This window comes from Poecilia reticulata, chromosome 9, assembly GCF_904066995.2.
Source record: "Poecilia reticulata chromosome 9, P_reticulata-male-v2, whole genome shotgun sequence".
In the NCBI taxonomy this organism is placed as follows: domain Eukaryota; kingdom Metazoa; phylum Chordata; class Actinopteri; order Cyprinodontiformes; family Poeciliidae; genus Poecilia; species Poecilia reticulata.
Genome location: NC_088838.1, coordinates 23,599,777 through 23,616,602, shown reverse-complemented (window position 1 = coordinate 23,616,602; position 16,826 = coordinate 23,599,777). Strand labels below are relative to the sequence as shown.

Genomic DNA, 16,826 nt, shown 5'->3' with positions numbered 1-16,826 from the left:
TGACCACAGACCTCCTCTGATCACCTTTCTTGACAGTCACTCTTTCTTGACAGCCCTCCAAAATATGTCAAAAATCTTAAGAATAAACCCAAAACTCAAACCGTCTTCTAATAATTGTAGATCAACGTTCTACAGTCCATGTGATCTTTAATAATTTGAATAATTTCAACCCTGCATGCTCATCTTGACCTCTCTGATGGTCTTTCTCATCTCCAACATGCACGGTCACGCTCCACAAGACCTTCAGTAATGAACTTCGGCAAAAGAGACGCAAGCACGACGACCTGGCCCTTTGACCCTGTCCTCCCACTGTGACGATTCATCTCTGCATCCACAGAACATTCATTAGAGATTTTTAAGTGGCTTTCGGCTTTCTGGGTCACTTTCAAAAGTTGCCTTGAGGAATATATAAGACCTGTGAACGGCAGACGCAAAGACGGAGACCACAGCAATCACCTCTGAGCGCTTGTAAAGCAGAACGTGAAGAAACAGGTGAACGGGTTTGATCTCAGAATATCTGTGTAGCCGAGTCCATTTCCTGTATTTAACAGCCTTTATTCTCCGCAGAAATGTCTGGAGCTGCCGTGTCCGTGGGCCTGCTTTTCCTCCTGTCCGTTTGTTCGGCGTGTTACATCTCCAACTGCCCCATCGGTGGAAAGAGGTCAATCATGGATGCTCCTCTCCGAAAGGTTTGTTGCTCCCAATTTTAATTTTTAAGCCACAAACTCAAAGTAAAATGCTTTTGCCTTGTCAAATTGAAATTTGTCACCTATCAAAGCTGAATGACAAAAAATATAGATAGCTATGACAACTTTCAGAACAGAACTCCTTGCATTTTCTTTCTCTTCAGAAATGTGAGAACGTGTTGGATTCAAGATAAATTTCAAGAATAGAATTGAAAATCTAGGATGGAAATATATGCAGTAAAATGTATATATATTTATTAGATTGACTTGATTTATTTCTGTATACACATTGGACTTTGTTTGGTAATGTGCCGTAAGATGGCATTTGTTACAAATTGGCACTATAGAAACAAACCGCATCAAATTGAATGAGCATGATAAAATATAAACACTGCAAAAACACAAAATCATACCAAACTAGTTAACTGGCAAAACAAGTTAACTAGTTTGCAAAAACTGTTGCATTTGGTCTAGTTTCTTATTTCAAGTGCACTAACATACAGCTAACTGTTCAGCTAGGAATATGAGCTTCTATCATTATATAAACAATTCCTTAACATTGATGAAAAAGTATTAATTCCACTATCAGATTATTTCAGTAGCAAGACGTTTTTCTCAAGTTATAAGTGACTCAATCTGCCAGTGGAACTAATATGTTTTCATCAATATTAATTAATTACTGACTTAAAGCTCCTGTATCGCACATAAAAGTTCATTTTGTCTTCTTTTAAGTGCACCAAGATATTTGCACTAGAAACTAGGCAAAAAAATACTTCAGATTCTTTTTCTTTCCCTCCATAGTGCATGTCTTGTGGCCCTGGAGACCGGGGCCGCTGCTACGGCCCCAGCATCTGCTGTGGGGAGGGCATCGGCTGCCTCTTGGGCTCCCCTGAGTCGGCACACTGCGTGGAGGAGAACTACCTGCTCACCCCCTGTCAGGCCGGTGGGAGAGCCTGTGGCTCAGAGGGAGGACGCTGCGCCGCTGCAGGACTTTGCTGCGATGCAGGTCAGAGAATCTGGAAACAGACACTGATTCAAGACAAAAAGTTGTCATAATGGACTGGTGCATTTCCTTTAGGCATGAAAAAAAAAAAAGTACGTTCTTGCTTTTCAAGTAGCAGGTGAAGGAAGTGTGCCAGTCCATTATGGCAACACAGGCAATCAAAAAATGTCTGGACAAAGAAATTACACAATATGTTAAGATAACTATATAAAATATGAAAATATGCTTTTTACCATTGTCTTATATTTTCAGTGTAATTTTTTACAACTTGTCTCCTGTTCGTCTTTCATTACTTCATAATCTTCAGCTCCATTTGTTGTACATCATACTTTATTTTTTGAGATATCATGAAGCACCGTTACTCATTTAACTTGGAGTTTTGATTCCCTCCTTTACTGTTGGGTCTTCATGTCATATACTTTACTTTTACAAGTGTACTAATACTAAACTGTTGCTTTGGCTACAAAAACCTAAAAGTCGCAAACTAAATGGATCGGTATTGGTTAAGACCCAGTGATGCGCCATGTCAACTTCATTTACAGATGATTAAAAACTAATTTAATCCAAGATAATTAAAAATCACTTCAGTATTTTAGTTCTGGTTTAGTCAACAAACGTTTCACGCTGGATAAGGACAACAATGGTAAAGGACAGGCCCATGTTGGCCAGTAGGTGGCAGTGTGTATGGAAGAAACAAAAATTACCTTTGAAACAACCCTGGATGAAACAAGGCCCATTTTTAAACCTTCATACAATTTTATTACAACATCGACATTTTTATTTGATTTGCTGACAATAGAGAGGGCTTCTCAAATTATTGTAATTATCTGCCAAAGCTTTTAAATCCTCACACAGTGTAAATACAAATGTGAGAAAAGTGCATATTTTAAAGAAACTAAAGTGTGAAGTGAAAACAAAGTGAAACAGATTCTAAATAGTCATTGTAGAACTTTATATAAATACCTAAATAACAGTTTACACGACAGTCTTTAGATGAACACAGAGAACTTTTAGATGTAATCCAGTAAAAGTACCATAAAGATCTATGGGCGCAAACAGAAGACGAACATACTTCCTTTCTTCTTGAGTGTTTCACTTCTCATCTGAAAGATTTTTTTTTTAGTTCTGACAGAAGGATGTATAATTAATCTAAATATGGCTCATTACTGGTGTCGATGCATCAGTAGCAGCTTTATACGTTTCAGTCTAAATGCTAATTTTGCAACCTTTTCTTTAAAGGCTGAATTTATGTTGAAATCCTCTTTAGAAACCAACCATTGCTTTAAATTTGTTATCTTAATGTAAACAGGCAAGTACCATTAAGTCACAGGGTCACATTTACAGGAAAACAACACTGTTAAAATAAATAAACTTGCAAAAGGGGCATTTAACCAGTTAATAGGCAACTTGGAATAAAAGCAGAAGACACTTGCAGAACAATATAAGCAGGAACAAACATGTTGATCATTTCTCTTTAGATCATTCTGATCTTCTTGTAGCTCTAAGTGGTGGGGAAATTACAGGAAAATGCAGTCGCAGTGAAATACCGCAGCATTAACTCCTCCGTCTTTCTTTTTTTACCCCAACAGAAAGCTGCACTGCAGATCAGTCGTGCCTCCCTGAGGACGACGGAGACGACCAAAGCAGCCAGTTGGAAGGCGGTGACCCCACCGACATCATCCTCAGGCTCCTGCATCTGGCCCGCCACACTTCTCACCGAACCCACCAATGAGCACCTCCGCTACCCGAAGGTCTCTCTGCAAGGACAATGGGACTTGTAGTTCCTGCTGTATAGCTGTGTTTCCATGTCTGTCACCACCTTTTGCGCTTCAGTAGAGTGCCTTTGTCGATATATTTTTGAGTATGAAAACAGGGATGAATACAGAGAGGTCATCCAGAGTTCTGCATGCTGAAATAAAGTTTGGAGAAAGTATAACATGCCTCTGTTTTTTTTCTTCTCTGCACAAGGTGAAGAAAGAGTCAGCATTTGCCTTATCATGTTTAGTGTTCGCACATATCCCACTATCATCAGAGCTGCCCTTATCTTTCAGACCCTCACATGAGGTTGTGTGCAAATATCAATGTTGCAACCTTTAGGGTGATTATCTGGACACTTCAGAGCCATTTTTTTCTCAGCTTAAAGTCTCAACTGTGTTCAGTTCAAGAGGTAATGACAAAGAAATGCGTTTCAGTCGGAGGAAAACATTTTGAAAGACAGGCTGCAGATGAGCGATGTTACACTGAGCAAAACAAACGGTTATGTAAGTCTGCTTTGTGAAAACTCTCATCATCAAAAATCTTATCGTGAAAAGTGACTTCATCTGACCAAAGTACCTTTGAAATCAAATATGGATCATAGTTCACACTGTGGATTTGTGCACCTTGATGGGTTTTTACCAGAAGAAAAAAAATACGGAAATTTATTACCATATGTGCATCTCATTTAAGTTGAATTTAACTTCAAAGATTATTTACTTTACTACTTGATTTAAAATTTGAGAAAAATTATTAGCTCAACTTCCCAAAGATTGATATATGTTAAGGTTTTTAAATCATTTTTAATGATCATGGCTAATGCTGATGAAAACTCAAAACTCAGTTTCTTGGAAAAATGTAATCTTAAGCATAATTAAAAAAAAAAAACCCAAACTGAATTGAAAGATGTCAACGTACTGAAAAAATAAACTGTCCTTGAACAGAGCTATAAATGAACTCAGTACCTGGCTGGGATTCCTCTTGCAACCCTCCCGACTCAACTGAGGGACAAGGGTGCAAGAAAATGGATGGATGGATGGATGGCTGGATGGATTCCTCTTGCATGAATTGCTGCATCAATGCACCGTGGCATAGAAGCGGTCAGCCTCTTGGCACTTCCAATCTGTAGCGGAAGTTCAGATTGCTTTGATAGCTGCCTTCAGGTCATCTACATTGTTGGATTTTGTGTCTCAACAGTCAAGTCAAAGGTCATTCCCATGTTGGTCATGCACAAAAAATTATGTCAACATTTGTTTGTGGTTCTCTCTTTTGCTTTATCTCACCGTCCCTGTTTCCTAATGTTTAAGTTTCACCAAACCTTAGTTAAGTTGCTAAGCTGTTTATCTCCACCAAGAGTTTTATCTGCTGTGGTCGATGTGACCTTGCATGAGGTGGTCTGACTCCGCCTAATTGGAATCACCTGCGGTTAATCATTGATCTACTGCAGTCTGAGAGTATAAAAGAAGCAGGATCCTCATTTTTCTCTACCTTCACTGTCTGCCATCATGTCTTTTGCTGGGAAATACCTGCTGGAGTCTCATGAGAACTTTGAGGCATTTATGAAAGCCGTTGGTGAGTTGATGCATTAACAGACTTGTGGTCAAACTGTGTGTGAACAATAGGCATGGATTTAATCCGATATATTTTAGGTATTCCTGATGAACTCATCCAGAAAGGTAAAGATCTTAAGAGCATCTCTGAAATTGAAGAGACTGGTGACGACTTCAAAGTGAAGGTCACTACTGGCTCAAATGTCATTACCAACTCCTTCACCATTGGAAAAGAGACAGAGCTGCAAACCTTAACTGGAGACAAGGTCATGGTAAGTTAAACTCACCTGTTTGACTTTAAATGGGGTCTGGTCCAACCTGACTAGGTTAAATGTTACTTTAGTATTAAATCTAACTTCTACCTTGAAGGGAGTGGTGCTTCGTGACGGCAACAAGCTGAAGGTTTCTCTTAAAGGAATCGAGTCGGTCACAGAACTGACTGATGCCAATACTATTGTAAATGTAAGTTCTTCAAACTATGAGCTCTGGTTGCCTCTTGGACAAACTTATTAACCTAGTCTCTTCTTTTCAGACATTGACTGTTGGCGGCATTGTTTACAAGAGGATAAGCAAACGCATGTAGATGTTTACACTTTGTATAATAAACATGAAAGCAGCAGCATTTATCTGTCTCTTTATTGAACTTAAATTCCTTGCGTGAAGTTTTATAGTAAGTTCCTTCAGGAAGTGATGGATCCTAATATACAAGACTTCAGTCTGTCTTGGGCTTAGCTAAAGGACACATGAGCAAATTTTCACTGACTCTTGGACACCACAGCATCAAACTCTTGCCTAAATCTGTCTTGCTTGCATAAAAAAGACCTTAAATTTAATGGGCTTGTGCAGACCATGTAGTGAAATCTTGAACTCCATTGTGCTAGACTGGCTCTTAAGAACAAAGGGAGGGAACTGTTCAGTTAACTCCAGTGTTTGATACTTTGACTCCCTAAAAGTCCAACTAAACTAAGTTTTAAAGGAAGCCATGTGTTGCTTAATATGGATGACGTGGTGGGTTTGGTTTATGGAAATACTTGCACCTGTGTGGCAGATCTGGATTTGAGGTCACTTTCAGGTAATGTGGAAATCCCTTTAAAGTTGGTCAGACGTGCTTGCTGTAAAGCAAATGTTTTCTGTTGCTGGGGAAACTTGACGTGTCATTTTTCAAAGGAGTACCGAGATCACACTTGTCACGGTCTTTTTAGTTTTTTTTTTTTTTTTTTTTTTTAGGTTTTGAAAAGGTCATGGGTGGCAAGAGGGTTGTTTGTGAGCACACATGACTTCCTGGAAAAAGATGTTCATATTTTCCAAGTTGAATTTAATCCGATCCAACAAATTAAAAGCGGTTAATCCATCACTGACTCCACCTTGTTCCCAGTGTCTTGACCTCAATGGGAGGATTCAAAATCAGCTTAACTGTTGAACTAAAAATTGATGGCTTATGATTTACAAAAAATCAAATGGGCACCACACTAATCTGCCAGTGGTGTGAACAACTTTCTCTTGTAAAGCGATTAGAACAATCTTTGTGGGTTGAAGCAATTTCTATCCTGTAAAACTGAGTTTAAGACCTGAGGGAAAAATTAATGATTTACAAGTCACTGGTTCAAGACATTTATTGAAAACTACAAAATGTGAGCAATGCAGAAATTGGTCATGTGACTGAAATGCATCGAACACCCAGGAAGCCGTTAATGGTAAACAATGATTGCTCTCTCCACTGTAAAGTCCCATGTTTGAGCTACTTCCTCCGGTGGAAGAGATTCTTGATCCCCTCCTCAACAGACTTGGGTTCGTGCAGCATGGTCATGGGTTTGTTTTTCAGGGCCGCTTCTCTCATGCTGTGGTAAACATACTCGTTCTGCTTGAACATCCTCAGCTCCATCTCTGTCTGCATGCGCATCGCCTGTGGAGGAATCAGTTATCAGAGGATAACCACTGGTATATCTGCACCAGTAATGTCACACTGATTTATGAATAAAGAATTGGATCAACTGGAAGACCAACACTTTCCAGCTGGATCCATGCCACTAGTGGGCAGTAGAAACAAAGCACTATTCATTTTTACCAGACATTTGCAACCAGCTACTTATACATTTTCTGATTATGATGGAGTAAACATTTGGATTATATTTTTCAACAAATCTTTAGCTGTGTGGCACCTGATGCACTATATTTAATATTAAGCTCATCATTGAAAGCTGATATGCTTTCTTTTTGGTAAATATTGTTATAAAGCCCTGTACCTCCAGGTCTTTGGTAATGGGGTGTGTTGGGCCGTGGGTGACCATGAGGATGGCGTAGGCCTTGCAGATCATCCCGTGTCCGACCTCGATGAGTCCGGCCTGCCAGTGAGTCACTCCAGCACGCATGGCAGCCATACCGAGGGCAGCGTTGTTTGGGTGGTACAGCTTTCTGCCAAGATGGAAAATGTAGGGCTCAGCACAGAGATTTTCACCCGGGAAATTCGCAGTTGAACAAGAATTTTGCAGTGGAAATGAGGTGCAAAATGCAGAATGCAACGTTTTAGCAGAGAGCAACACACCAAAATGTGACAAAAACAAATAGGTAGAAAATCACAAAAGTAAAAACAGCAAAAGCCATGAAAAGTAAACTGAGAGTAAAATAAAAACTACAAAACCCCAACAAACTCACAGAGAATATTAAACTACAAAAAATGCTGAAGAAATTTTGGTAGTGACTGATACTTGGTCCATCGGACACTTTAAAACCATATTACAATTTTTACTTACGTTTAAACACAACATATGTCAACTTTTGGATTTAAAGCCCTTGAATATCTGGTATCTGCCTGTGTTCTCACCACTAATCTATAAAACAGCAAGACTTTCACCTTTAAATGAATCTGTTAGCTTTACATTTAAAAGCCACACAGAACTACCACTGATTATTTTCCCTTAAAAAAAACTGAAACTTTCTCTTTAATTATCTAATCTGTGAAAAACAAAACTTTTATTTTGAAGGCTGTGTGTGGGCTGTAGTTTAAAATTTTAGGTTAAAGTCCTCGGCTGCTTGGGGCTGACTCTGTGCACGGCGAGTTTTTGGTTACCGTGGTGATTCTGACCTTTTCTAGTCAGCTGTTGTGAGTTATACCTTCTATAATAAGCCTCATTCTTACAAGGAACGAAGACTTGATGAAAGTTGTGCTGTTTGCAAAACAAACCTGCCATCAGAGAAACCTGATAGCAGATTTTAAAACCATACGAAGTCATACGAAGTTAAAACTCCTGTTTGCACTCACGTGTATCCCTCTACCATCTTGCGAGCGAAATCTGCTGCTTCCTCAAAATACTGAAGGTAAGCTTGCACCTCACTCATTGTGCTCCACATCCTCAGCTGGTAGATGTGAGTTTCAGCCAAGATGGGCTCTGTCTTCTCAATGCACTGCCTGCATATTTTCACCACCTAGAAGAAAAAAAAAAAAGACAAAGATTAGTTTAAATAACAAGCATAAGATCTGTTTAACCTGTTTTTGTTTGATATACCTCGTGGTAGTCACCGTTTAATCGAGCCTTGTCCATCTTTTCCATCATATCAAAGCAATAATCTGTCGCCTCCTTCACCTGTTCATCTGACGGCTGAAAGTTTGGAAAAAATAATCTTATAACTAACCGACACAAATAGAGAAACAGCAGTAAAGAGGTCTAAAAAGGCAACACCTAAGCAAAAAATAGTAGAGAATGGGTTATTTTGTTCAGAGAGAACACATAGGCCATGACTGAGTCCATAAAAGTTAAAGCCTGATTACTGGTTATCTGTAAAAGACCTTTGTCCAACTGCAAGACGTCTGTCCAAGACATCGATAATGTCACATTGTGTTCGGTTTCTTAAGATAAACAGACTTAGAAAACGTTTTATCCTCATAGATAAAAGACTCTATAAATAATAATGACCTCTCTCAACCAGCAGAATGTAGTATGACCTAGTAGTGAATTGAGCAGCTTAAGATAATGTCAGGCTGCTCTATTTATTTTCTACTAGTAGCTGACTTTGCTTTACTGCTATATGCCACTGAAGTATAAGTACAGTCATGAAGTCATTGCAGAAGTCTAGTTAAAATTTGGGAGAGTGTGTAAATGGCAAATCTACTTGTGAATTATCTTCTCTTAAAATAGTCAGTGTAGTCCTGCTTCTCATATTTCCCGCCTGCCTTATCACCCCTGTCAGTGCTAAATGAGGCGCTAGCATTTGGTCTGTTTGCCACCGTGGAATAAACCCTCTCTACCCGCCCCCCCCCCCCACACACACACACACACAAACCTTGACTCCTTCCACTTCCCGTCCCCCCTTTTTGATGTCATCGTGGGTTTTGTTGGTGCAGTGTTCACATGTGCAGTCAAAGAAGTACTGTGTTTTCAGGAGCCTCTGTCTCTCTTCTGACACATTCAAGTAGTCCACATACGCGACTGTCAGCTCCTCTCCTTCTGCAATCTTGCCCAAAGAGCGCAACTCAATCCTGAAGAGTGGAAACAAAAATTAAGGCATGTTTGCATCTGAAAATGCATGCAAAGGGATTTCATGTCATTTTCAATGATGGAGTGTATGAGGGTGAGAGTCTACATACACTATGATGTGGGTTTCAGTCAAGTCTGTCAACTTTACAGACCAGACAGCATGATAAAAGTGATCACACAATTTATTTCTTGGAACACTTAATGATCTGCTTGTGTAAATGAACAGAATATTTAAAGGTGCAAAGTAAAGCCTCTCCTTTTTACCCCCTAATCAGATTTTATTATATTTGCCATCATATTTTGTAAAATAAATAATGCTAATCTCATTAATGGTTCACAGAAAGAAAGTAAAATCTGGCAACTTTAATGCTTCTTAATGTTGTTTTAGTGACTGAAATTAAATTCAAACTGTGGATTGTTTGAAGTCTACTGTCATAAAATCAAATCTTAAATGGGCAGGGAGTTCCCCCGTCTATTCCTGACCCTATCTTATCACTTCTTCATTTACTTAATTTGCGCTTCTGTTAAGAGGAGGCAGTGGTAGTGATTTTCTGTCAACTATTGTACAGAAAATATTTAGCTTTACTACTTTTAACCTAAATGTGCAAATTCAGAGTATAGCAGCTGGTTGCCTGCAACATTTAGATCTGTTCCTTCTCCAACACACCTGAATAAAATGGCTTAATCACCTTTTCTGTATGCAGTCTAGATGCTCAAGGTTCTGCTAATGACTGGATTATTTGACTCAGGTGTGTTGAAGCAGAGACATGTCTAAAAGCTGCAGGTCACCAAACCTCGAGGCCTGGATTTGAAGACCCTTTTTTAGGTGTTTCCCTGCCTCCACGCACCTGACTTAAATAGATGGGTGTATGCCAAGCTTTTGCTGCTCTTAATTGCACGCTAAAGAGGAAAATGCATTCATTTTATTCAGGATTGCAGGTGCAGGAGAATCACCTGAAACATGAAGGACAGCGGGTCCTCGAGAACAGGGTTGAAAACCACTGGTCTAAACACCTAAAAAAGCACCATTATTCTAAAAATTTTAGATTTTGATGAATTGTTATTGCACATAACCAGTCTATTCTCAAATCATTTTATTTAACTTCTGAACATTTTATTTTTTTATGTATTTGACTTTTGATACCACATTTGATACTAGTCAGATTATGGCCCTGGTCAGGTCACAGAAAATTAAGTTCAGGAACTGGTTGACAAAAGGATTGTTGCAAAATGTCCTTGCTCGTTCTCATATACCTGTAAAAGTTGAGTTTGAAAAAGAAAAACTATAAACGTTGGATGTACTTTGCCCTTGTATGCACAGGATGAGTCCAGTTCTGCCAACAACTGCAAAAGCCTCCGTTTATAATCCTCATTGTCCTAACAAGAGAGCACTAGAGCCGTTTTTACATTCAATTCATATCTTTTAATTTATATTGTATTACTCTAAGCAACTCTTAGGTAAAATGACATCAAGGAGAAGCACCACCATGCTAACCTGACCTAGCTATCTGGTTAGCAAAAACTGAGCCTAATTATTTCAGACAGCACCTTTAAACAAAACTGTATTCACATGAAAATGGTATTAGGCAGGTAGTGTTAGAGGTGAGCCATTGATACAAGCAAAACACCCTTCTGTGTTTTCATTTGACAAAAATCAAATATGAAATGAAAAATCTAGCACATGTAAAACTGTGTGTTGATCTCACAAGCAGTTAGATAAACATGAGGATGAAGAAGAGAAGTGGGCACAGAACAGCTTCTTGTCACACTCAGATGGGTGAGTGAGAGTTAGCGCGTACATGTTGATGTTTCTATAAGAAGATGGATTCACAATGAATAAAGTGCACACCACAGAACCAGCTAAGACGTTTGTTTTCTACAAAGGATCGATTGGGGTTATGTGCAAATATTTATTAGCGTTAAGTATTCCTGTAGCTATCAAAAAGATTTAAGGTGAGGTAACGCACCTCCGCTGAGAATGAAATATGGTATTCACAGCCGACTGACTGAAAGACAAGCAGGAAGCAGTTTTACAGCGAATAACACTTGACGAATACATAAACCACACATAAACAAACCTCATACAGCACAAACAAAAAAGTGCACACACACAAACCTTTAACCCTGGGTTTTATTTTTCCATTTTCCATTAAGTTTGAGTCATGTGCAACTACAGCGCTTTGAAAAAGTTACTTCTGTTTCTGTTTATTGTCATGATGAAATGTTTCAGATCATTAAAGATATCCTGAATAGATACAAAAAGTAGCTTTCAAATGATAATTTCATTGGTATTAACCAAAAAAGCTGCATGAACTTTCTGATCTTTTAGACTCAATTAGCTATATGAAAATAAATATCCAAATCAGAATGGTCCTGTGTGAAGATGTAATTTCCCTGTCCTCCAAGCAGCTCTTTAAATCATGAATTAACAGCAATATATCGTAGGTTTTGATTCAGTTTCATTGGCTATCCTTTAATAAAACGTTTCTGACAATGTAAAGCAGGCTAAAAGAAATAAAAAAGCAATTAATTTACAGTATGCCCTGATCTAACAATCTGTGAATCTTATTACTGATTCATTGGCCTCTGTGAAAAGAATTATAGAGACATTTCTAAGATAAACCTCTAGAAGGTGTGGGTCGCATTACAACATTTCAGAAAAAAAAAAACCTTCTGATTTCTCAAACATGGTGGTGATCTGATGGCTATTTTAGTTTTTCAGAACCTACAGAACTTGACTTCTTAACCCTGAAGATTATCTGAAGCATACCATCAAGTCCATCTCTGAATGGTTCAGGAAACAAGAAGCAGGTGCTCTTCACTGTTCCAGTCAAAGTCCAGACCTAAATCTGATTGAGACGCTTTGGTTTAATCTTAAACAGGGCATTCTTGCAGGAAAACCCTCCAATCTGGTTGAATTTCTATATATATTTTTTTAAGTATCCAAAATTCCTCATCAGTGATGGTGAAAAATGAATGTCTGTTAACACAACCACTTGAAACCAGACCAGTTTTTAGGTTCACAGACCTTTTAACATTTATGAGACCAGTGGGGTTTTAACATTATTTTTAAATCCTCCTTTGAAACTCCATTTTGTATTTATTCAGGTTATCTCTGTCTCGTATTTAATATCCTGAAACATATAAGTGTGACAAGAAAAAAAAAAAGAAATCTGAAGGTAGCAATAGCAAACATTGTCAGGGGGAGTTTTATTTTTATTTATTTGTTTTTTTCTTACCTGCCGTGGTTGAGGATCACAGTGCAGTTTGGCCAACAGTCATGGTTAACCAAGCACAAATTAGGAAAAAGACCAACTCCTACCGCCTGAAGACCCCTCTGGTCGCTCACAGTGAAGCCGTTACAGTTGATCTGAAACGTTAGACAGGAAATATTTCAGTTTAAATCAAGAATATAGACAAAGTTGAATAAACATATTTGGCTAAGAAGCTTCACACATATCAACGTGTTTCTGTTTGGCATTGCTGCCCGATCTGAAAGACAACATAACCTCAGCTTAGGTTTCTAAATTGAACACCTTTGTTGACTTCAGAAGATAAACTGGTCAAGAGTTTGTGGAAAATACGGACCATTTTCTCTTTTCACATGAAAGATGTGTTGCCTTAACACAAACTACTGCAGTGAAGGTGGAGTGAATAATATTGCTTGCCTTATTAAAAGAGGTGAGAACCCTGGACTCTTCCACTGAAACCAGAAATTAAAGCCAAATTGTCCCAGCTTCCTTATCACTACCAACGTCTGTGTTTTTGAGCCATTGGTACACTGTACATGTCGTTCTTTCTGCACAACAGATGAATGTTTAAACCTGAGTGTCTGCTATAAAACAAATATCAGGTGCCATAACTTGTTGACTAAGACCAAACTCATTAATTTTGCTCTGTAAGCTCCTGCACACGGCCTTATCTTGGAGGGAATTGGCTCATACCAGAGTTTGCTTGATCACTGGAAAAAAAAAGCAGCTTCTGCTCTGGAGGCTTACACCACAAACACGTCATACTTTGGAACGCACCACTCCAAATATGTGTGAGATGTCGTCGATTGTGTGCTGCTTGCTGGTTCGGGGCCAGTAGTCCAGGAAGTTGTGTATGTCCACTTTGAGCTCCTTTAAATCGTCCTCCTGCATGTCGTTTAGGTGGTCCTCCAGCTCGTCCAGGGTGGTCAGCTGCAAGTCAGACACCAAGCTTCCTTCCTTATCGATGCGCCACATGATGCGGCTCACCAGTCTGTGTACACGAAGGAACACCAGTTGGAAATTGGACAGTGAAGCACTGTGTGTGTGTGCGTGTGTGCTCGTGTGTGTGCGTGCGTGGGTGTGTGCGTGTGTGAGAACATATTTTATCTTCTTCTAAAGTGACAAAGACATATGAATCAAGATTAGTCTGACATGAACACTCAAATGAAACAACAGCACCTTAAAAGGAAATTAGCCAGGCGTCTGGGAGGGTCTCAGTACCGTAACATCAGTTACTTTGGTACAAATGGCATTGGCAATGCCTTGGACAGAAAACAGACTTGTGCTGCTCTGCTTGTTAATCTGTGCAAGGTATTTGAGTCTGGTGGTCATGTGCACAGACATCGGTCTGAGTGATGGGCTTTTAGGCTGGGTTGAAGATGACAGATGGAGAACAAAGTGTTTTGTAGATGGAACCAAGTCCAGTTTTCTAGTGATTTTGAAATGAGTCCACCAAGGTTCAGTTTTAGGCCACGTTTTTATTTTCCATATTTAGCAATAACACTGTTAGATTGCAGATGGTTCGTTGCGTAAGTGGTACTGCTGAGCTTCAGGCCTTCTCTCACGATGACGTTTTTCAGAATTGACCCACAAATCTCAGCTCATATTGATATTTCTGCCTTAGGGTAGATCTTAGGGAGAGTGTTTTTTATCACCATGATGGCCTTTCTTTCAGAACTTAAACTGATCATTAAGTAAAAAAAAGAGCTAGAAATGTTTGTTTTGATTTTTTTTTTCAGAGAAGTTTAGCTTGAAAAGACTTGTTAAAGCTAAAAATTTTTTTAAATGTTTTTGACTATGGTGACATTTTTAATATCCAGACTTCTTCCACTTTATAGATGTCGGGTATGCTTATGTTTTATGTTAAATTAATAGCACAGAACAAATCACTAGTTACTTTATAATTGTTTTTTTGGCCTTCATTAAGCCAAGAGTCATTAAGTTTTATGCACAAAGCTATGCTGCTACCTAATACTTTCAAACAGAAGCTATGTGTTGCAGTTCTTGAGATCACATCCCTGAAGAGTTCACCAATCCTTTCTCTGAGCTTGGACTATGCGCTCTCATATTACATTTTGGTCATAGAATGATAATAATCCAACTTTAAAGCGCATAAGATTTCTGTAGCTGAAGAGTGACTTTGCACCTGTAATACAAAACTTCTTTTTTATGTATTTCAAAAGTTTTGTTGTTTGATGTATTCCCAAACAGAAAAGGTCAGCGTAGTTCTCCTCTGGCTTCCACTCACCGGATGTTCTCATTTGGTACTTTTCCGTACGCCTTGATGGCACTGCACTCTTGTTTGTGTTCGGCCCAGCCAGCACGTTGGCAGGTTCGGTCGCAGTAATGGGCAAATTTGCATTGCCCACACCTCTGGAGCTTTTCTTGTCTGCGGAAACAGCTGTGGCAAATGCGCTCTGCGTGGCTGCAGAGACAAAAGTAATAAAAATGCCACAAAAAGTTTTTAATTGCTGGTGTCCACGTTTGCTGTTTTGCTGAATTTGCTTACTTAAGTCTACTTTTAAGTAAATCAGCAAAGTGTAATTAGTTTACTTTTTCTATATTTCAGGGCATATTGCAAAACACTCAGATAACATCAGATAACTTAATTGCTTCCATGCAACGCTAATAAGAGGACTTTGAGTTGAGATAATTTTCTCCTTCATGTTTATCTGTTGTAAAAGGATTATAATCCTTCTGGGAACTGAATGACATTGATATTGAGAAGATCAAACACATTATAAAACACTAATTGTACACTTGCAAATTGTTCAAATCGCATTTATTAAAGTTATGACTGATAATAAGTAGTAATTTGTAAAAACGCATCTCAAACTTAGAATTACAAATAAACTTGTAGGGCTTTCAAAATTTTAAAAGTGTTTTACGTTGAGAAAATTTAGATACTCATAGATACTCATACAGCTCCACTGCTTGAATATCCGCACAGTTGCATTAAAATACATTACCTCTGATTTCACTCCACATCATACCTGTCAAACACAACAGCTGAGAGACTGGCCTCAGAGAAAATTACATCACCAGTCCAAAACTCCTTGGCGGCCTTCAAGCCCCTTCCTTTCCCAGGAGAGTCGAATATGGCCACGTTCTCCATTCTCGGTGCTCCTCTTTCCCAGATTTTGGGGAATGAATGGTGGCTTGAGCTGAACGAAGGCTATCACACTAGAAAGATAGTTGGAGAACTCACAAACCAACACGATGTATCTTCTGTGACAACTGGACATTCCTCCTTCCAGGGACTAAAATAGCCTTAGCCCACTTGAACTGTACCAAGAGGCTCAGAGAGGGGGTTGTCTCATTAGATGCCCCAAAATCAAAATTCTTAAGGTTTACAGACATTTTCATGAGACAGTCATTACTGTGTGAAGCGATCACCGCTAACACTAACCATCGTACTTACAGGACTGATTCATTTGCGTTCACATTTTAAATGTTGTGTCCCATCACCTGGGACATTTTCCCACACCCCCCCCTTCTCAGGACCTGGTAGCTGTCTTCTCCCTGAGGGTTATTTTTGTCTCTCAGTTGGACCTGTCCATCAGGCCTTGGAGGTGTCGCTGAACAGCTGCCAGACGTTTCATAGAAACGGAGCCGCTCCATCTCTTAGCCTCCACTCTGTTCTGGTGCTTTCTCCAACATGCTCCCTCTGTCTGGTCGCAACAAAACATAACGACACATGAGAGAATATTCACTTTTCCTGTTGTATGTTGTGGAAAACAGAGGAGCCTCCAGCACAACTGGATTTGTACAAAACAGTTAAAGTAGCAGTAACGTACCTTTAAAGGTCAAACAGAAAGGAAGTCAGATTCCGCAAAAATATATTTTAAGTTTATTTGTTTATTTAACTAGGGACAAATCCAGCGAATATTGCTTTTATGTTTAATGCAAAGTAAATGTTTTGCATCTGTGTTTCTAGACTAAGGTAATTTGTGAAGCCCGCCCCTGACGCTGTTGACAAATAAAATAAATACAAATCTTGGACAAAATAAATGAATTAAAAGCATATACAACATTGCAATAAATACCAAAGTAGGTATAAATTAAATAATGATGGACACTATAGTGATCGAGCGAAAGGTAAAGGTTTT

The 16,826-nt window shown here is 38.9% G+C and overlaps 3 protein-coding genes across 4 annotated transcripts; 2 read left to right on the top strand and 1 right to left on the bottom strand.

Moving 5' to 3' along the window:
* Positions 1 to 242: 242 nt before the first annotated feature.
* On the top strand, positions 243 to 3,625 carry LOC103470118 (isotocin-neurophysin IT 1-like). The gene is made up of 4 exons (XM_008418296.3): positions 243 to 492; positions 568 to 689; positions 1,488 to 1,692; positions 3,279 to 3,625. Exons 2-4 carry the CDS (start codon positions 570 to 572, stop codon positions 3,419 to 3,421), a joined length of 468 nt encoding a protein of 155 aa, XP_008416518.1. The 5' UTR covers positions 243 to 492; positions 568 to 569; the 3' UTR covers positions 3,422 to 3,625.
* A 1,244-nt stretch (positions 3,626 to 4,869) lies between these two features.
* Positions 4,870 to 5,616, top strand: LOC103470119 (fatty acid-binding protein, liver-type). Its single transcript, XM_008418300.2, has 4 exons — positions 4,870 to 5,016; positions 5,094 to 5,266; positions 5,364 to 5,456; positions 5,527 to 5,616. Exons 1-4 carry the CDS (start codon positions 4,950 to 4,952, stop codon positions 5,575 to 5,577), a joined length of 384 nt encoding a protein of 127 aa, XP_008416522.1. The 5' UTR covers positions 4,870 to 4,949; the 3' UTR covers positions 5,578 to 5,616.
* A 976-nt stretch (positions 5,617 to 6,592) lies between these two features.
* On the bottom strand, positions 6,593 to 15,979 carry smyd1b (SET and MYND domain containing 1b). 2 transcript variants are annotated; one of them, XM_008418301.3, is made up of 10 exons: positions 15,711 to 15,979; positions 14,966 to 15,142; positions 13,495 to 13,708; positions 12,706 to 12,836; positions 11,434 to 11,472; positions 9,273 to 9,468; positions 8,498 to 8,590; positions 8,254 to 8,417; positions 7,238 to 7,406; positions 6,593 to 6,897 (listed from the first exon to the last, which is right to left on the bottom strand). In XM_008418301.3, the coding sequence occupies exons 1-10, from the start codon at positions 15,830 to 15,832 to the stop codon at positions 6,733 to 6,735; spliced, it is 1,470 nt and encodes a 489-aa protein (XP_008416523.1). In that variant the 5' UTR covers positions 15,833 to 15,979; the 3' UTR covers positions 6,593 to 6,732. The 2 variants fall into 2 exon arrangements, with proteins under 2 accessions (XP_008416523.1, XP_008416524.1); XM_008418302.3 differs by lacking the exon at positions 11,434 to 11,472 and having other exon boundaries at positions 15,711 to 15,977.
* Between the last annotated feature and the right edge of the window lie 847 nt (positions 15,980 to 16,826).

Coding starts and splice junctions, on each gene's coding strand:
- LOC103470118 (XM_008418296.3), top strand. CDS start 570: ATGTCTGGAGCTGCCGTGTCCGTGGGCCTGCTTTTCCTCCTGTCCGTT. Junction 690..1,487: donor TGGATGCTCCTCTCCGAAAG/GTTTGTTGCTCC, acceptor TTCCCTCCATAG/TGCATGTCTTGTGGCCCTGG. Junction 1,693..3,278: donor AGGACTTTGCTGCGATGCAG/GTCAGAGAATCT, acceptor TTACCCCAACAG/AAAGCTGCACTGCAGATCAG.
- LOC103470119 (XM_008418300.2), top strand. CDS start 4,950: ATGTCTTTTGCTGGGAAATACCTGCTGGAGTCTCATGAGAACTTTGAG. Junction 5,017..5,093: donor GGCATTTATGAAAGCCGTTG/GTGAGTTGATGC, acceptor GATATATTTTAG/GTATTCCTGATGAACTCATC. Junction 5,267..5,363: donor TAACTGGAGACAAGGTCATG/GTAAGTTAAACT, acceptor TCTACCTTGAAG/GGAGTGGTGCTTCGTGACGG.
- smyd1b (XM_008418301.3), bottom strand. CDS start 15,832: ATGGAGAACGTGGCCATATTCGACTCTCCTGGGAAAGGAAGGGGCTTG. Junction 11,473..12,705: donor GTGATCCTCAACCACGGCAG/GTAAGAAAAAAA, acceptor CTTGTCTTTCAG/TCAGTCGGCTGTGAATACCA. Junction 8,418..8,497: donor TAAACGGTGACTACCACGAG/GTATATCAAACA, acceptor TTTTTCTTCTAG/GTGGTGAAAATATGCAGGCA.